This window comes from Phacochoerus africanus, chromosome 6 (genome assembly GCF_016906955.1).
Source record: "Phacochoerus africanus isolate WHEZ1 chromosome 6, ROS_Pafr_v1, whole genome shotgun sequence".
Lineage (NCBI taxonomy): Eukaryota > Metazoa > Chordata > Mammalia > Artiodactyla > Suidae > Phacochoerus > Phacochoerus africanus.
In genome coordinates this window covers 4,495,752-4,516,649 of record NC_062549.1, presented here as the reverse complement: position 1 = coordinate 4,516,649, position 20,898 = coordinate 4,495,752, and the positions used below count along the sequence as shown (strand labels likewise).

General features: G+C 48.2%; 1 protein-coding gene across 1 annotated transcript in view; it reads right to left on the bottom strand.

The window, feature by feature from the left end:
- FAM135B (family with sequence similarity 135 member B) overlaps positions 1–20,388 on the bottom strand; it is a 175,055-nt gene extending 154,667 nt beyond the window's left edge. Inside the window, exon 1 of the mRNA XM_047782921.1 lies at positions 20,312–20,388. Within this exon, the coding sequence (XP_047638877.1) occupies positions 20,312–20,388 (77 nt within the window). The remainder of the gene's footprint in view (positions 1–20,311) is intronic.
- Positions 20,389–20,898: the final 510 nt, after the last annotated feature.

Here is a 20,898-nt window from a genome sequence, read left to right as displayed (position 1 = left end):
GAGAAGGAACATGAACAAAGGCAGAGAGAATGGATGTGAGAGACTGTGCTTTGCAGACCTACTAGGGAGGAACTTGCCAGATGGAGCAGGATGCTCCAAAGGCCCCCGGTCGGGGCGGTCGGGGGGGGGGGGTGGTGGGGGCGATGCCAGACGAACAGGCAGGTGGCCAGAGTGGCCAGAGTGTCAGGAATGGCCTCATGACCATCGTGAGGACTGGGGCTGCTGTCCTGAGCGAAATGGGAAGCCAAGTCCTTGGGAAGATTTTAGCTGAGAGGCAACACTCCCTGGCTTAGGTCTTAAAAGAACCTTCTGGCCGCTGTGCTAACAACAGCAGGAAGGTGGGAACAGGGAGGGAGCAGAGAGATTACGCAGAAGGCACCCGATGAGAGAGGACAGTGGTTTGCGTTGGGACGGCAGCAGCGAAGATGGGGAGCAGAGGGGCCGGGGCTGGGGTATCTTGTGAACAGAAGGTCAAAGGCATTGCCTCAGGGTTAACAAGTGTCAACTCAGGTCCGACTGTGTGCGGCCACCGGTAATTCTCAAAGGTAGGAGGCCCCGTGGGATCCAAAGGGAGACGGTCAGTGGAGCGCGGAGGCCACGCAGAATCAGGTAGGAGCTCCCCTCTTCAGCGGCGCCAGGGGCCTGACTTCCTTCTCTGGACGAAGCCGTTCCCTCCTGGGGCCTCCTGCCTGCTCTTCCTTCAGCCTCTTTCCTCCCACTTGAACTTAACTTTCCTTTTAATTAACTTCCAAGTCTCCTTTTAAATGTTCCTTCTTCCTAGAGATCTCTCCTGAGCCCTCAACTAAATGAGGCGTCGCCTGTCCTGGCTCCTACGGCCACCTGCCCTCTACACCATACTCTGTATTTCAAGCTGAATTGGCTACTTAGAAAGGGGAGTTTACATTTTATGACTCTCTCTCCCACCGGACCAATGTTCTTTGAGAACAGGGACGGTTTTACTCAGGTCGTAACCAGGAAAATGGCACCCAGGCCCGTGCCAACTACACAGTAGAAACTCAATAAATCCTGCTATATAGTTCAATACAGAGATGAGGACAATCAAAATATTTCCACCCAAATCATCCATTTAACAACAAGCTTTAACTGAGCTGCACTCAGTGTCAGCCTTGAGTGGGAGGCCTGAGAACCAGGAACTGATGGACCCTGGAGGCCAGGCCCTTACAGGTGATGGAGAGATGGTCAGAGCTGGGGAGAGAACAAAGGAAAGCCTAGAGGAGGCTCCTGACCCAGGCTAAGGCATAAGGATGGCTCCTGACACAGGGGACATCTGAAAAGAGAGAAAAACCTGAGCAGGAGTTAGCAGGGGGAACTTTGCAGACTGAAAGGATGCTCCTCGTAGTTGTAGCGGCAGGTGCAAAGCTCAGAGGCAACAGGATGTACAAAATCCTGGCTCATCCCTAATGGACGGGGTGGGGGCAAGTTAGCTGCCAGAATCCCAAGAGAATTCTTGGTTGAACTAATGTATTGATCCAGACCCCTTTGGCATGGCCTTTAAGGATTTGGTGCAATTAACCCCGCTTCCCCTCTGGCTCTACTTGGAGCCACTCTCTGCCCCAAAAGATCCAATGCCCCAGCTAAAAGAGCTGGCACCTCAAACAGGAAGGGACCCCTCAATTCTTGAGTCTCAGTCTTTCCTGAATTCCCCAAGGGCAAGCCGGATTCTGCCTCTAGAGGACTTCCCATATTGCCTTGCATGACTTATACAGCCCGTTTCCCCATCCCAGAAGGTGGGTGCTGATAGGACTCGCCTCCATTTCTCTGCAGATTAAGCGCAGAGGGGCCAGCACGTAGAAGGGGCTCAAATGCTCATCACATCACACTGAGCAGCAATGTGTGTCTGTTCCTACGTGAGGAGTTAGAGGCTCAAGGGAAAGGCCTTCTGTCCATCACTTCTGAGTCCTCAGTAACTAGCACCCTGCCTGCCACACAGGCACTGATCACAGTGTGAACAGTGAGTAATAAAAGAGCAAAGGAAAGAAGACAGGGGGTGGCGGCGGCGGGGCCTCAGTAGGAAGACATCTTCTCCAAGAGGAGCTGGCTGCTCGCTGGGGAGACAGAATTTTTCAGAACCGGTGCCCTAATCCCCCAAGACCATGTGCGCAGATGCTTTCTAACAAAAGAGTGGAAGCAGAGCTCAGCTTTTCAGAACACAAACCATCACTTCCTGCGACATCAACCGTCCGTAAGCCCTCGACTGGCTTAGCATTTAAGTCAGAGGACAAAAGAGATGACGATGCCTACAGGAAGTCCTGGGCCCTTTGCATCAATGTCAGGAACCGTCACATGGAGGCTTAAAAGTCCTACAGGTCATCTCTGCAAGTGCATCGTTCATGGAAACCCAGGCTTCAGAAAGGTCACGAGAAAGAACCGGCACAAAGGAATGGTACCCATGAGCATGGCACCTGCAGACACGCTGCTTCTCCAGCGAAGAGCCCTCTCGCGGGCTCCTGGGGTTTTCCTCGTGCTTTCTGGGTAACTCATGCAGCAGCCCTAAGTCCCCCACCATCTTCTCTGTTTGCATGTCTCCAGGTGCTGACTAGTCAGGACCTGATCCGGACACACCAGACGCGAGATGATCAAAGACTAGTGAGAACTGGTGCAACCCTAGAGACCCTGCAATCTCTGTCCTAACAGGCAGCCCAGCTCTGCCTGAGACCAACAAGGTCCATTCGAGCGAGTCACATCACCCGTGGGACCCTCAGTTCTTTCACCCACGTAATAGGGACCGAATCATAGCCCTGATTTCATGGGGTTGCTTTAAGAATTGAATGAGATCATAAATATAAAACCTAGAAGAGGTCCAGGCTTCGTGTTCAATAAATGGTAGCCAACACAGTGCTAACTACGTTTACTGCTGCCTCTCCAGGGATTTTCAAATAGGTCCAATGACACCCCCATATTCTGACAAGCAGCCTGAGGTTGCGTCCCAGGAAATGTCCACTGAACCAGTTCCCCTTTTTTCCTTTCATATATCAGCCTTTCCTATAAGATTCACTCGGAGGAGAGGAAGTCAAAACTTTTAACTAAGTATAGCTGATTTACAATGTTGTGCAAATTTCTGATACACAGCAGAGTGACCCAGTCATGCACACATTCTTTCGTTCATATTTGCTTCCATCATGTTCTATCCCAAGAGACAGAACATAGTTCTCTGTGCTGTACAGCAGGATCTCACTGCCTCTCCATTCTAAATGGAACAGAACCCCTCTCCTGATTAGAGAAGACACAATGTCACATTTCTGATCTAATATATCACCACTGTCTTCTCACCAAATGTGCAGCTTGCCTGGCCACTTGATCGTCCAAATTTCATCTTCCGCAGAGTGTGGACACTCGTGATGCCCAAAGCAACCCTGCCCGTTGAAGCCAAATCCATTAGAAACCATATATCCTGATATCCAAGATTTAAAATAGGTCTCCGAAGAATGTACACAGGTATGTGTGACGGGGTCGCCTCGCTGTACAGTAGAAAATGAGCAGAACACTGTAAACCAGCTACAAAGGGAAAAAATAAAAATCATTATAAAAATCCGAAAAAAAATTAAGTAAAAAATAAATAAAATAGATCTCCCTGTCACTGCCAGGGTCTTAGTTCTGGCCTTTGCAGAAACTAACTGCGAATCTAATTGATCTTCCCGGGAGACGGTTCGCCGTCCCGAAGGGATGACCACACAGGTGTGAATCCTCTGCATCCATTCAGCTCCTCCCGGTTGGGCAGAGCCGGGGCTTCACCTGCAGGTAGGGTACTCAGGTTTGTCACATGCTCCCGGGTGTTGTGGATTTGATACACGGAGGGGAATTCAAAGCCCCAGAGGTCTGACCAGCGCAGGGAGGAGCAAGCAGCGCCGAGTCTCCAGCTGGCACCAGGACTGGACAGTGGAGTCAAGATGTTTGCCTTCTGTGCCAAGAGGAGTCCTTCTCGAGCTCGCTCTGGACTCACTTGTGAAATTATTGCAGCAAAATGAACGGTGTCTCTCTGAGCTCCCTCAAGGCTTGCGTTTCCAGGAAGATGACGGGAGGTAGGGGTCCAGGGCATGGTGTTTGGAAGGGAAGCAGCGTGGCTGCTGAGAAGGAGTGTGGGATTCGAAGTGAGACAGACTTGGAATGGAACCATTAGTAGCCTGTAGGGCTTCAGCTGTTTTCCTGTTTGTTGAAGGCTGTTTGCTCACCTGTAACGCGGGAAAGATCCTATCTGCTTTTCCCAGATAATTAAATGAAAGGATGGAGATAAAATGCCTAGTTCAATCCCTAGGATACAGCAGGGACTATAAATCGGGCTGATTCATTTTTTGTTTCTTTTGTTGTTTGCTTGTTTCGTTCCCCGGGATTTGCAGAGGTTGGGCCACATATTACTACACTTCGCTAGGTGCGTGACAAGAGGAAGAATGAACGGGGGAAGGAATGAATGGCTCTGTGGATAGAAAAGTAGACAAATCCTCAATAGGGAGTTCTGTGGCCCCTCCAAGCATCCCTTCCTGCAGGCTGGATATGCAAAGTGGAGCCAGCGATGCAAGGCACGTACACGAATATATGAGCTTTGCAGGGAGCCAGAGGCAGGCTTAAATTCTGCATTGCTGCTCACCAGCCAGAGTGCTCCCTCAGGCAAATGGTGTAATAACCATAAAGATGATGATGATAAATAATAAATTCACAGCTAAAAATCCTCGAGAACGATACGCATGCATGTCATTTCTTGTTCACAAAAATCGCACGAGGCAGATGCTAGCATTATCTGTTTCTCAGATGTGGAGACATGAAGCACTTTGTCCAGGACCATATTGGCTCTGAGGTCCAGGGCCCAGGGCCCAGACTCCAACGCGCTGACACCGGAGTCCAAATCCCAGCCTCTGCGTCTCCCCTGGGTCCGCACCTAAGAAGTCTCCTCACTCGCACAGTATCTCAGAGATGTAAACTAAAAATCCCACGTGAAGCTCTTGATATAAATAGATGGCAGTAAGCGTCTCCCCGTTGCCTTCACTTCCATCACCATTCACAGCTCCTCATTCAAAAGAAAGCTTCTGGACACCAAGGGCTCAAAGCAACGCACCATCCCCCTCCCCAGATACATCCAGCTTTGGACAGCTTTGCAAGTCTACCCTGTAGACAGAGGGATGACAGCACAGGGCAAAGAGCAACCTCCAAGAGGTGTGCTTTGGAACACTCGTATCGCACAGCCCACTCCTCACGCATACACACGTGCGTGCACACACACACCTATGTGCACCCATCTGTGATGGGATGAACAGAGGGACGCGGTTGCAGGGAAAATCCCCAAGAGAGGCCACAGCAGGCTGCCACGGGTGGACCAGTGTTCCACAAAGATAACACACTCTGCAATTTTTTTTTCTTTTTGGTTGTGGAAGAAAAGGCTTTGATTGGGAATCAGGAAATCTGAGATTCCTCAGAGGGTTCTTCCAGCACCCAGCTGTCTAACTACTACAAGGCAAAGTACCCCTTCTGGCGCCCAGTTTCCTTATGCAGAGATTAAATAAACGTGACTGAGTCAATGGGCGAGTTCTCCGGGCAATGGGAAGAGCCAACACAAAGGCTCTAAGGCAGAGTGGTACCCAGTATAATCAGAAACTACAAAGAGATTGTTGTGGCAGGAGGTGAGCAAACGAAGGGACGATCCAGCCACAGTAGGGATTCTGGCTTTATCCATAGGAGACTGGGGAGCTGCTGGACAGCGGGAACAAAGGAGCATCGTGGACCGACTGATGCTTTGCAAAGACCATCTGGCTTCTGTGTCGTGTGTGAGAGGACTAGAGATGGACAAGGGGAGCAATAGAGGCCACCGGAAAGGGGAGACTGTTGTGCAAATCCAGATGGGACGGGATGTGGCTAGAACCAGGGTATTAGCCAGAGAGGTGAGACACAGGACATTCCAGATCAGTTTTCAAGATAGAGCCAACAGGATTTCCAGATAAAGTGGACACCAGGTGGGAGGGAGAGAGACGTCAAGAACCGAGCTAAGGTGTTGGTGTCGACAGCCAGAAGGGGCAGCTGCCATTAACTGAGCTGGCGTTGTCTGATGGACGAGGTCTGGGAGGGTGAGTCAGCTTTTTGGCTCAGAGAGACCAAGTTTCAGACGACTTCTAGACGGCAACGTGAAGATGGATGGCCGACACCTGCTGGGGGGGATGCGAAGATGGGGAGGGAGGAGAAACTGATGACATAAATGGAGCAGCCAAGGGCTTGTACGTGCAATTTAAACCCATGGGACCGGGTGACCCAGGACATGAAAGTAGAAAAAGCACTGCCAAATGGATTGGTTAAAACCAGAGAGACTGGCAGAGATGTATTTTAATCACAGACAATAAATTTCCAGAGCCATGCAGTTTTCTAGCTGCCGTTTGTTCCTTGTGTTCGGTAAGTACAGCTCAGCCTGGGAACCCCGGGCCCCTTCTGGGCCCTGGGATCCATTTATCTTCATTCCTTCCCTCTCCACGCTCTGTCTCTAATCACTTGAGCCTAAGATTTATCTCAGTCGGGGTGACAGAGACAGGAAGAATCCCATTTTGGCATCCATGCCTGTGCTGAATCCTTACTGTTCAATCTGTCTTCCCAGTGCCCCCCACAAAGAGACAACTAGGACCTTCCCAAGCTATAAATAAAGGACACTGGCTCCATCTCATTACTGTTTCTCATGGGTCCGAGGCTCACGAAGTCATCTGGAGAGAAACATCAGTGGTGGATCTGAGCTTTATACAAACCTCAGAAACTACCAATCCATGGGACTGGGAGCAATAGGAAACCTCTTTATCACACTGCTCAGCCACTGCCTCCTCCGTCCTCACCACCCAGGTCAGAAAAGCAGCCTCACCCAGCACATAGAAGTCCAGTGTGTGAGTGCCAACTACCTTCCCGGCAGGCACTGCCTCTCCCCGCCATAGTGCATTGTCCACGCTTTGGCCAAATGATGTTCTGACCCCAGTCAGATCCTTCCCCACTTAAAACATTCCATTCGCACCCCTCCTGTGCCACCCCTAGAAGACAAAGTTCAAACTCCTTGGTGCGCCCCTCCCCATCCCCTTCTCAGCATCCTCCCCTGACCTCAGCAGCATCAGCTCAAAGAGGGCATCCCGTGGCAAACTGCTATGACCATCAGCTCTAGATTGGCTTGATCAGGTTGAAGAGTAAACCCACTTTAGCTGCAGCTCTCCCCAGGACCAGGGGAGGCGTGGGGCAAGTTCACAGCCATACTTGTCTCTCAGGCTCTCTGGCCCCTTGTCCACACACCCACACAGCTCTAACAAAAGCAAGCCTCGCCACACACCACCCCCGCCAAGGCCAAGTCCGAGACACCTTTGGGTCCTCATACTCATTGTTCCTTCTGCAACATTTGAGCCCAAGGATGCTCCCTCCTTCAGGCTCTCCCAGTTCTTCTCTTACTGTGATTTCCTCTCTCTCAATGTTTCTGGTGCCTTCCCAACAGCTTTAGCTCAGACACTTGGGCATGTTTCTCCACCTTCAAATGTCAATAGCATCCAGTGAGTGGATACCGTGAAGGTCCCAGCACACAGTCGGAGCTCACGAAATGTCACGGGTCACTGAAGGATTTAGCCAGGCTCAGGGATGCCCACAAGCAGACCACTCCCGGCCCTGATTCTCATCTGGTCCCTGGACTCAGATGCCCCATTGCCTCTGCACCTGGGGACTCACAGGGGCCCCCTGGCTGCCTGGGGCGCCCCGCCCTCAGCTTTACCTGCTCAATCATCCAAGGAAAGAGATGTCCGTCACTGGCCTCCCTCGCCAACACCACACAAAAGCAGCCATTCTCCCAGTCCCACCGCTTCAAGATTTCTCAACGGTTCTCTCCCGGAGCTGTCCTCACCCATTATCAGTTTGCCTCCATCCACTTGTCACCCTCTTTGCTTCCAAAGTGTCATTTCTACAACACAAATAATCAAGTCATTCCTTTCCAGAAACTGCTTCGTGGTCCTCCTTTATCTCAGTTCCAGGGCACAACAACCCCTGCTTCAGGGTCAACCTCCCGGAAGTCTGGCTGGTCTCATCCCTTCCACGCCATCAAAAACACCGCCTCCAGGCAGCCCTCCCGAGCAGCATGGCATTTCCCAGGGGATGCCATGAGCTTTGTCATCTCCAGGCCTTTGCACACGTTGTCCTCAAGGCCTGAGATTCCCTTCCGGCCTTCAGCTGACGAAGAGAATCCCCCCCACTTCCAGGTAACCCATCCTGATGCCTTGTGGGTGAGGGGAGGCGGGTGCCTGTCTTTCCTCAGCACCTCGGGACCTTGTCCAGGCTTGTGTTTTTTGTCCCATTGCTGACATCACTGCATTGACTTCCACCTCTTTCTCCCGTAACATGTTGGAAACTTGGCTTGACTTCCCGGCTCTGTCTTCCTCAGAGTTCCGCCCAGAAGTCCTAGGGCAGAGCTCAAGGTCTTTCGAGTGATTGTGTGAATGGGTACAAGCAAGGATCTGGGTGTGTTTGACAAGGGGCGGTTTGCACAGGAGTTCCACGGGAGGCAGGCTGAACCTTCCCGCTTGAGGAGGAGGAGGAGGAGGAGGGTGTTCGAGAAAAGCTTTCCTGGGTGAGAAAAGGGGCGGACAGAAGATCGGCTCCCAGGGTTCTCTTTATGGAAAGAGCTTTCGTCACGGAAGCGTACAGAGATTTGGTTAAGAAAATGCTTCTGGGGTCTGTCAGTCCTCGGCAGGGGGATTCTGTCCCCAGCACAACATCCTCTCCTTGTTCAAGGGAAAGGATCCAAGCAGCTCCAGGGCAGCCAGGAAAGAAAGTTTGAGTAGGAGTTCCCTGAAAGGAGTGAGCTGTGCTTGTGTGGTTTGCAGAGCTGGGTCGTGTTTAAAGACGCGGGGGCGCGTGGTCATCATAAAATTGAAACCCCCTTGCCTGCTCCAGGCAAAACAAACCACGCCTAGCGGGGGAACGAGCCAACGCGTGGACTCTGGGGGGCAGGCATCCCCAGAAGCCCCTCCACCTGGCCACGTGCAGAATGCGCCAAACCGACCCTGACTCTGAACCCAGGAAGCCTCTGCTTCCTCTCCGATGCAGGAATGACACCACAGCCCTCGCAGACATGGGGGGATTACGTGAGGTTATTGGTAATAACAGAGAATTATTAAAGTTTCTACTCCAGAGGAATTCTGGTTGAGACATTAAAGACAGCTCGTGCCAGGAAACCAAAGAGATTTTTTTTTTTTCAAAGAAAGCCTAGAATTTCACCCTCTCTGGGAACACAGAGCACACAGGTGAAAGCAAAGTTCTGCCCACTTTTAGGGGGAACAGAAGAGGGCCAGCCTTCCAAAGGTGACTTTCCCCAGAGTCCCCAGCCAGTAACTTCAGTGACTGGGGGTTGATGCCTGGAATCCGTGGGGCCATGGAGACCCAGACACGAACTACGTCGGGGATGTTTAGATGCCCGCTGTTCAAAAACGCTCCTCTACTCAAAAGCTGGAGGTTCCCTGCCCGATGCCAGGAAGACTCTTAGGTCAGCAATTAATTCCTCTGAGCTTTGTCAAGGGCCTTTTGCCAAAGTTTAGGAGGAGGTGGGACAGAGGTTTAGGGGTAAAGGAGGACTGTCCGGCTGCCAATCATTTCCTCCCTCACCTTGGAGGATGAGAACCCATCTTCGTCCACCTTGCCAGGACTTCGAAGCAAACCAAGTGGCCAAAGGTACCCCTTCATTTTCCAGGGGTACTGTTTATATAACCAAGAGTGACGTGTTTCTAAGTATTCAAGAACAAAAATGTCATGGTGGCTTCTAAATATGAAATGTATTTTGATAATTCAAAAAAGAAGCAAAATGTCCAAAAATAGAGCACTGGTTAAATAAATTATGATGGATTCTATGATGGAATTTGGTGCAGCTATGAACCGTGTTGTAAAGGGACATACAGGTATTCCGTTGTGTGTATGTACCAAAGCCTCTCAATCCATTCATCTGTTGACAGACATTGAGGTTGTTTCCAGGGTTTGGCTATTGTGAACAGCGCTGCAATGGACATAGGGGTGCAGGTGTCGGGAGATAGGTTTCTACCATCTTTTCTTAGCCTCTTGCTTCTATTTTCTACGCTAAAAACTCCATCTTGTCCTGCCTTACTTTACCCCATCTTGCTGCTTGAAAAACAGTCGCAGTGCTGATAAATAACTTAAGCTTAAGAACAAAGACCAGAAGGCATAAGTTATTCATGTGGCCAGTTCAATGAGGATATAATGCATTGATCTAGGCATGCCAACCTGTGCAGATTGGCACACCGTTTGCACAGTATGATGCATCTTGATAAAATAAGAGAAAGAGGAACCTCATGGCCCCAAGTGGTTTATGAGCGGTCCTTAGCAGAATTTGCACCAGCAAGGAGAACCAGGGTGCAAACCTAGACACGCTGGGTTGCTGCAGACAGGCATGCTGTTTGCGGAAGCACAAGGATGATTCTCTAGATGCTATGCACAGACACTAGCGCCAGACTTCCTCAATGCTAATGATTGTGAAATGCCTAAAGGGCAGAAAAAAAAAGCTTAACCAGCTAAGGCTATGGACTTTTAAAATAATAAAAGAACTTTTAACATAATAATAAAAAAACCTATACCCTGCACCTACAACCCCCTTCTCACTTGATGTAATCCTAAAGAGCACAATAAAAGCAGTGTGGTTTCTTGAGGCAGCACTCTTGGTCCCTGAGACCTTGAGTCCCCCGGTTCCCACCTTTAATTAAGATAAATGTCCCTGTGTCTTGCTTTATGTTAACTTTTTTCTTAAGTTTCACAGCACCCATTCTTCAGCCCTCACCTGCTGAGCTGGTCTGGGCATGCAAGTATCTTTTTGAATGAAAGTTTTGTCTGGATATATGCCCAGGAGTGGGATTGCTGGATCATATGGCAGTTCTATATTTAGTTTTCTGAGGAACCTCCATCCTGTTTTCCCCAGTGATTGTACCACTTTACATTCCCACCAAGAGTGCAGGAGAGTTTCCTTTTGTCCACACCCTCTCCAGCATTTGTTATTTGTAGACTTGTTAGCGACGGCCATTCTGACCAGTGTGAGGCGGTGTCTACCTCACTGTAGTTTTGGTCTGCATTTCTCTGATAATTAGTGACGTTGAGCATCTTTTCATGTGCCTCCTGGCCATCCATGTGTCTTCCTTAGAGAAATGTCTATTTAGATCTTCTGCCCATTTTTCAATCGGGTTGTTCTGTTGTTGTTGCGTTTTATGAGTTGTCTGTACATTTTGGAGAGGACGCCCATGTTGGCTGCATCATTTGCAAAGATTTTCCCATTTTGTGGGTTGTCTTCTCATTTTTTAATGGTTTCCCTTGCTGCGCAAAAGCTTTTGAGTTTAATTAGGTCCCATTGGTTTGGTTTTGGTTTTATCGTCATTATTCTAGGAGGTGGGTCAAACAAGATGTTGCTGTGATTTATGCCAAAGAGCGTTCTGCCAATGTTTTCCTCTAGGAGTTTTAGAGTATCTGGCCTTATGTTTAGGTCTTTAATCTATTTCATGTCTATTTTTGTGTATGGTGTTAGAGAATGTTCTAATTTCATCCTCTTACCTGCAGCCGTGGGTTTTCCCAGCACCACTTACTGAAGAGGCTATCCTCCACGGTATATTCTTGCCTCCTTTGTCATAGATTAAGTGACTATAGGTCCTTGATTTTATTTCTGGGCTTTCTATCCTGTTCCGTTGATCTATATTTCTGTTGTTGTGCCAGTATCATACTGCTTTGATGACTAGCTTTGGAGTCTAATCTGAAATCAGGGAGCCTGATTCCCCAGTTCCATTTTCCGGTTTCAATATTGCTTTGGCTATCTGGGGTCTTCTATATTTCCACACAAATTTTAAAATATTTTGCTCTAGCTCTGTGAAAAATGTCTTTGGTAATTTGATAGGAATTGCATGGAATCTGCAGACTGCCTTGGGTGGTAGAGTCCTTTGACAAAGTGTACTTATATGCGATGGAATACTACTCGGCCGTAAAAAAGAAGGGGGTAATGGCATTTGCAGCCATGTGGATGCAACTAGAGATTCTCATACCAGTGAAGTCCGTCAGAAAGAGAAAGGCAGATACCATAGGGCATCACTTATATGTGGAATCTAAAATATGGCACAAATGGACCTGTGTACAAAACAGACGCAAACTCACAGACACAGAGAACGGACTTGTGGTTGCCAAGGGGGAGGAAGGATAGTGGGATGGGACAGGGAGTTTGGGGTTGGTAGGTGCAAACTATTCCATTTAGAATGGATAAGCCATGAGGTCCTACTGCACAGCACAGGGAACTATATCCACTCTTGGGACAGCAGATGGTGGAAGACAGAAAGAGAAAAAGAATGTGTGTGTGTGTGTGTGTGTGTGTGTGTGTGTGTGTGTGTGTGACTGGATGACTATGCTGTACAGCACAAACTGGCACAACATTGTACAACAACCACACTTAATAAACAGGACACACAGGGTGATGAAAAAGTTCACAACATGGGCCGAGAGAAAGAAGAAAACCAACCAATACATTACATTTTTGTAAAGTTAAACACATGGGCATATGAAACACAAGTAATGGGGAGAAAAAGAGAGAGAGAGGTGTCTATGCATACACACACACACACACATATGTACATACACACATACAGAGGGGGTGCGGGCGTGGTCTGATTACAAAAGCAACATGTGTCCTGTGAAAAATACAGCAACAGACCTGACCATCAGGGCCCTCGTTCTCTTACATCTTCCACCCTGACCCAAGGTCCTCTCAAAGAACCTTCTGGAAAAGAAACATGCTGCAGTTTCATATACCTCTATTGACTAGAGTATTTCCGTAGTGTCCCTAAAGTTACTATTTCTTTAGAAATGAATTGTGTGTTTGAACGTTCCTGAAAATAGATCTTAAAGGGTCACACCGCACACACACATGCACAGGCACACACACGCACAAACGGTAACCATTTGAGCTGAAGGATGTGTGAACTGACCACACTGTAATCCTTCCAGACACATACAGAGACGACACTGTCACGTGCACACCTTACACTTACACAATCTTAGGCATCAGTCACATCTCAGTAAAGGTGAAAAAAAAGAAGTGGAACTGAGGCCCTTCCACCTTAATTCCAAATATGAGGTAAAGTACAGAAAGCAAGGCTTGCCCCACTGAGGCCAAGATGAATCAGTATGGAGCCCGTTGGGTTCCCATTGGCAAGGGCACCTCTTCGTGGGAGATGAGGAGGGCAGGGTATGTAACACCTGCTTAAAATACAAAAAGAAGCCCCCAGTCCAGAGGCCCACCAAGTCCGTGGTCTGTCTTGGCCTTGCACGGACCAGCCGAGGCCCGTTTGGTGCAGAGTTTCAGCTGTCACCCATGGGACAGATCGGCTAATGTGGGCTTAGCCCGTCTCAGCACCACTGCCAAGCCTGGCTCTCTAGCTAGATGCTCTACAAATATCACTCGTGACTTCTAACCAAGATCTTGCGAAACAAGTAAAGACACTGAGATCAGAGAGAGTCAGAGACTTGCCCACGGGCACCCAGCTAGTAAGAGACCTCTGTGTCCTAGACCAGGTCTGCTTCTGCTTTTCCATCTGCCCCGCATTCATGACCACATGCCCTCTCGTTCTCCTTGAGAGGCCTGAGCAAGAACCACTGTCAGCGCGAAACTAGAAAGGTCCCCTCTACCCAGTGGCTTTCTGCTCTGCCTTTATTCTTCCAGGAGGTTATTAGGCCCCGTGGGTGGTTCTGAGCTCACCAGAGACATTTTAATCTCTGCAGGTCAACTTTCAGCCCCCTGGGAGGGTCTTTTCTTTATAGACCAGCTGAGCATGTCCTCTGTCAGGGCTTAAGAGGATAAAAGGCTTAAAGCAGCAGGCGTATGAAGTCACAGATTCAAAGAGGAAAAAAATAGGAGAAAAAAAATGGGACAGTGTAATTGTTCACAGGAACGTGGATTTGCCAGAAAAATCATCCAGAAGGTCCATCTACATAAGCCCTCGGGTAACCAACGTCTGTTCACTCCCCATAGGAATAATTATTTTAAAATGCCATCTTATGGGGAAAGGGAGATCCGATTTTTTATTAAAATAATCATCATGGAGTTTCACAGAAGGACTCAAACCTTAAAGATCCCCGAGCCCATCCCTTCGCCTTGCGCTACATGGAACCCTTGGCTGCAAGGGATAAAAATCTCAAATCAAACCATGTATAACCCTCACTCCTTTTCAAAATGTGGGAATGAATGAGAAGGATCTCAACGTATTTTAGTAAGAGAAGTGGGGGGAAAAAAAAAAAGACTGTTTCTAACAGAACCAGTCCAATCAATGAATTGATCTCTGGCAAGCAAAGGTAATTGTATTCCTGAGTCTATTAAGGCGCATCCAGGCTGGTTAGCAGATTTCGCAGGGACCTGGCTGTCACCAAGCATCAGGCCATGATGGGGACGACAGCCAGGGCTTAAACACAGGTGGTATTTTCTCTCGGGAGCCACTTGACTTAGGATTCAGCTATGTTCACTCCGGTAGAGACGAGGCAAGGGAATTTGTTCAAAGGGGATTTCAATCCCAGCATCTCCGTGATGCTTGAACCTCTCACATCAGATCTGATCACAGGATCTGTAGGTTCTTCATGTGCAAGAAGTCTGTGGGCAGGGCAGAATTTACAGGCGCAAACACCTAAAACCTCCAAGGCAGAAAAATCTTCTAAATGACATCGTAGACAAGGGGTGGAGGAAAGACAAGAGATGAATCTGAACATCAAACAATGAAAAACTTGACTTAGAAAGAAGATCAGTTTGGATTCAGAGCCTTGTCCGAGTTAAGATTTAAAACGAAGTTTGAGCGAGTTCCTCAGCAGCAAGGAACCCAACTAGGATCCATGAGGATGCGGGTTTGATCCCTGGCCTCGCTCAGTGGGTTGAGGATCCAGCTTTGCCGTGAGCTGTTGTGCAGGTTGCAGACGCAGCTCGGATCTGGCATTGCTGTGGCTGTGGTGTAGGCCAGCAGCTGCATCTCAGACTCAAATCCTAGCCTGGGAACTTCCATATGCCATGGGTGTGGCCCTAAAAAGACAAAAAAAAAAAAACTTTTTTAAAAACGAAATTTGAGTTCATTTTCAAGGACAAACGTTAGCTCCCTTTCAGCTAACAATATCAGAAATGAAGGTTCATGCCCTCAGAAATAGGTATAAATGGGTTATTGATACATTAACGCCATAAATACCCATGCAATGGGTTCTGTAATTAACTGTTCGCTTAAGCATCTCCTTATGAGAAGATTACTATAAATGAAATAAGATCTCCCTTTTGCTTTCTGACCTCCAGAACCCACGCTAGAAAGTCAAGACGGGACCTCTACAGATTCCTGCGCGAAAGGCACGGGCGAAGGGAGTTCAGATCCAGTCTCCCCCCAGGAAAGATGGTCACAACCACATCGTGAAGGAAGAGATGTGTCCCCTTTCCTTCTGACAAAAATGTTACCGACCCAAGGCTGAGGTTGCTTGGCAGATGCTGCGTTTCGTTCTAATCCGGTCATTCTCAACCTTGGCGTTACCTGTGGAACTTGAGAAAGATGCCTAGGTGGTGTCCACTCAGCATTTTTTTTTTTTTTCCATTTGTCTGGAGGGTGGATTTTCCAGATGATTCTAATACATGGCCCTGCTAGTATTTTCATAGAAACTTTTCCATCAGTACTTCCTGTGCTTTCCAACTAGAACCCCAACCTGAGCCTCACAATCAGAGATGCTGACTCAGTGGGTGTGACACAGGTCCTGAGAATGAGCTTTTCTAGTAAGTCCCCAGGTAATGGAGATGCCTCTGGTCCACGGGCAACACCCTGAGCCGCAGTAATTTAATACCCTAGGAATCAGGGACAGCTTTATCTTTATTACTGTCATTTAATAAAGATCCAAATGGCATATAATAGGACTTATACGTGGGATTTTAAATATGACACAAATGAACTTATCTATGAAACAACAACAGACTCAGAGATATAGAGAACAGACTTGCGGTTGCCAAGGAGAAGGGGCGGGGGATGGACTGGGAGTTTGGGATTAACAGATGCAAACTATTAGGTATAGAATGGATGGCTAAACAAGAAAATCTTCCTATAGAGCACAGGGAACTATATTCACTCTTCTGTAATAAACTATAACGGAAAAGAACATGAGAAAGAACATTTAGGTATAACCGAATCACTTTGCTGTACAGCAGAAATTAAGGCAACACTGTAAATCACCCATACTTCAATAAAATAAACGTAAACAAAATAAAGGCCCACACCTAAGCTGTTCTTGAACCTGCCAGGATGCACCAGGCTCTATGCCAAGCATTGCCCATATAACGTCAAATAAGATGGGGTCCTTACCCTTAAGATGCTTGAATCCACTTAAGAGGATAAAGCCGCACATGCCGTCACCACCATTCACTTCTGCAACCTAGCCTCCCCCACCCCCACTGCAATCTACGAAAGTTTGTGGCATCAACATCCTTACAATCACGAGTCTAGTAAAAGGTGGCCTGGGATAAATTCTATAATCCTCTTACCCCCACCCGCTTCGCCTTACTCTTCTTAACTCTTCCGCGTGGGCTCTGCTTCCTGACCCAAATCTGTCTGTCATGGAACATCACGTGGCATAGTTACTTCCTATGTACACCTGTCCCCCTCGTGCGCTGGCGAACATCCTTCATCTTCACGCTTCTGAAGCCTGATCCAAGAACCTACATTCACTCGTGTTCACAGTCCTGCACGGGTGAGTGGATGACAGAACAGAAATATATAAGATGTGCTTTGGAAACAAGGAAGAGGGGTGCCTAAAAACCGGGCTGATAGGATAGGCGATTATCGGTCCACACCCAGAAATGGTCTGGAGAGGAGGAGCTCCCCATCGGTGCTGGAGCTCTCAGAGGGCGAGATTTTCAAGGCAGATCTTAGGAGAAGGAGGGTCAAGAATGAGCAGAGGGAGTTCCCGTCGTGGCGCAGGGGTTAACGAATCCGACTAGGAACCATGAGGTTGCGGGTTCGGTCCCTGCCCTTGCTCAGTGGGTTAAGGATCCGGCGTTGCCGTGAGCTGTGGTGTAGGCTGCAGACGCGGCTCGGATCCCGCGTTGCTGTGGCTCTGGCGTAGGCCGGTGGCTACAGCTCCGATTGGACCCCTAGCCTGGGAACCTCCATATGCCGCGGGAGCGGCCCAAGAAATAGCAAAAAAAAAAAGACAAAAAAGAATGAGCAGAGACAATAAGGTAGAAGTTGAGGGTCAAAGCCTTCCGGCTCTGAGCACTAGGCTGATGGGGGGAAGCAGAAAGAAGCAGAAGGTTTTTTAAAGGGGGAAACGAGATGGTCACATCCACCCTCTGGGCCTATAGCTCCATTAAGCGTGCTAAGGGCAGGTTGGAGGTAAGGATTTACCAGAAGAAGTGACAACTTGGGTAACATGTACTAGATACCAGGCCAGGCACCATGCTCGCTCTTCTGCATATATTAATTAATGAAGCGAAGGCCATAATTGGATTTATTATGGCCTTCCCACCTGGATCTTCCCACGAGACAGACTTTGTCATCACCATTTTACAGTGATAACAGGCTTTAAGAGGACATCTGCATGGTCTCAGAGCTTATAATTAGCAGAGCATGGCTTCGAAATCAGGTCTGACCATAAAGCCAGCTCCCTCCACCCCACGCGTGCCTCCCTGCCCCTGCTTTTTTGTCACGATGAGTCTGGCTGCCAAGCACGGGGGTGACAGTTCATGATGCTTTTGATTGGTCTCAGATCTTTTTCCTTTCAGAATTCATCTCCCTCAATATAGATTTCGGATAAATGCAAGTTGACTATCCGTTCAAAGCAAACATCACCAAAAACCAGTGTGCATTCTGGGATGAGAAAAACTATTCACAAACATAAATGTGCTGGGAGCCAGGAGCTCCTTGATCAGGGCAAATCCTTGATCAGTAGTCTGAGTTCTGTGCCCGTGTGGTTCCAATGCAGCATCCTCACAAAGCAAGAGGGGGCGTCTCTCTGAGCGGGCAGGGTAATGAGCTCACGCATCTGGCTGGAGGCACAAGAGGGCATTTCTCATTAACCGGAGAAACCAGACAGAACCTGGATGAGCAGAGTCAAACTCAGTTCAAAGAAGGGCCCTCTTCTTCTGCAACCCCTGGCTCGAACGGCTACCACCCGAGGACACTACGGAGCAGGCGCTGAATTGCACATCCTCACAGCCAAGAAAAATGAGCCAGCTTCCCCGAAGCCCAGCGTCCCTCTCTCATGACAGCAGGGGATCATCTGCTTTCTTCCACGCAGGCCCCCAACCTCGCCTCCTAGGCTCGGACTGCAGCCGCCACATGCCCATGGTGTGCTTGTTACAGTAATTACATCTGGCCCTACGCATGGCTCCTGTGGGATTCAGGATGGAAAAGTCCTTAGCAGGCGAGCACCACGGATCACGCCCGTCAGGAATTCCCCTGGCAGACGCAGCATCCCGGCTGGCATCATGCCCAGCTTGTCCACAGCTCTCTGAGGCAGAATCCAGGGGGCTGGGGTCCATTCACAGCCAGGTCTTACTACAGATGAGAGCTTAGAGACCCTAGAACTCACTCCATCCTTTTGAGAGATCTAAACGCCTTCAACCCAAGGATGCCCTGGTCTGTTCATGGATGGAGCTACAACAAAACCCACCCTCAAGCAAGTGTGATCACACGACGATGCCCTCATCCACATCTTTGTGTGTGCCTACATATGTGCACACGCCTCTATCTCACGCGTGCGAACAGCAAGAGCTAGAAGGAGGTTACACGAGTCCTCCTTGTTCTGCTTGATGGACCAGTGGTCCCCAGCTGGTACTGACGGCATAGCTACCCATAAAAACACTGACGTGCTTGCAACCCCAATATATATATATTTATTTATAAGTCATATGCATGTACTGTTCTACTCATATACAATATCCATTATAAAAACAAGAGAAGGTATTTTCAAAGACGAGATAAGAAAAAAGAAGAAAAAAGTAAAAAAAAATGAGTTAAGAAATGTGATGATTCATGTTTTAAAAACAATTACTTTTAGTATGAATGGGACGTAACTTTTTGTTCTTATGACTATATACTATAGTAATACAAAGAGTAATAAAAATTATATACCCCCACACACACAAATCTACATCTATACATAGAACAAATGATTCAAAGCTCAGGTTTTTAATTCAGCTAACTCAATACCAGGCTTTAGAAGTGAGCACAGCTACGTAAGATACCTCCCCAAACCACAGAGATGTGGAAAGAAGCAAAAGGACCACAGGCTTATTGAGTAACTTATGCTTCCCACACCCATTTTCAACCTCTTTTGCCAATGGCACAGGGCTCTCTTTGTGTTTTAGATGCGCCATTATTTTTTAGGGCCACACCCGCAGCGTACGGAGATTCCCAGGCTAGGGGTCGAATCGGAGCTGTAGCTGCCCGCCTACACCACAGCCACAGCAACGCCAGAACCGAGCTCCATCTGCGACCTACATCACAGCTCATGGCAACACGGGATCCTTATCCCACTGAGCAAGACCAGGGATCGAACCAGCATCCTCAGGGATACTGGTCAGATTTATTGCCACTGCACCACGATGGGAATTCCAGATGTGCCGTTTCGAAATGTCTTCCTATCAGGGATGATTTCAGACAAGCCTTAGTCAATAACTGAAGGTCAATATACAATTCAGATGAGGTACAGTATGAATAACTATGGTTACAAATCCATAGATCAGATGCTTTCTGAAGGAAGATCACGTGTCTCAGTCTCTTTAGTGCTGGTGCTAATGAACTGGTCATTCCATCTGGGGTCATACAGGTAAAATGCCAAAATTCAGAGTCCCTCCTCAAAAAGTAGAAGCAGCTGTAGTTTAATTGCACCTTTAAGAAGGACTCTGTCAATTCTATTTTTGAGAGATCTGGGCATAGGTTTTTATGCTCCGTGGTTTGGGGACTGGGCCCCCTACAAATATTGATCTTTCAGACACCTTTTTATCAGAGCTACACAGGCAGCCTTCCTTGCCAATAAATTCACTTTCCTTTGACACTGACTGACAGACTGAATGGCAAGAGCAAGTAGGAAGAGGAGGAGGAGGAGAGAGAAACCAGCATTGTCTGGTCTTTGTCAACCCAGGGCTTATGTTCAAATGCACTCCAGTTTGGCTTTTCCGCTTGGCAGGAAAAAAAAAATTACAGAACCTTTCGTCATTGATCCAAAAATTTCCTATGACCTGTCCTCCCCACTATCACCCCTGCCTGAGAAAAAAAAATAAGGATCAAATGCATAAACACGTACGAAGAGAGAAAAGCATACTCACCCTCTCTGAAAGAGATCCACATTATAAAACTTATGTAGCTCTACAGAAAACTCCACCGTTCCTTGTACTTCAGACATGATCTTTTTGGTTCATTACCTAAAAAACAAGAGGGGAATTAACAGCTTGAGATCACATCCGCCAAACACAGAGAGCCCGGGGCTTCTACCACGGGGAGCCCGATAGCGCTGACTTCGGTGGGCAGGAGTATCTGAGCAATTATCTGACCCAAGCGACAATGACGTGTCCCCTGGATGCCCTCACTCAGGGGTTCCTTTTCGAGGAAAGACACGGCGAGACGAAGTGACTCGCAGGATGTCACACAGCTCTTGGGAACTGGGACCTGGACCCAAACATTTTAGTTTCAAAGCTGAGCTGTTTCTGCTGCTGTTGTCGAGGTGTAGGAGTTGCTTGTGTATTTCAGAGATTGGGACCTTGTCAGCTGCAACCTTTGAAAAGATGTTCTCCCATTCTGTGGGTTGTCGTTTCGATTTTTAACGGTTTCTTTGCTATGCAAAAGCTTTTGAGTTTAATTAGGTCCCATTGGTTTATTTTTGTTTTTAATTGTCATTATTCTAGGAGGTGGAGAA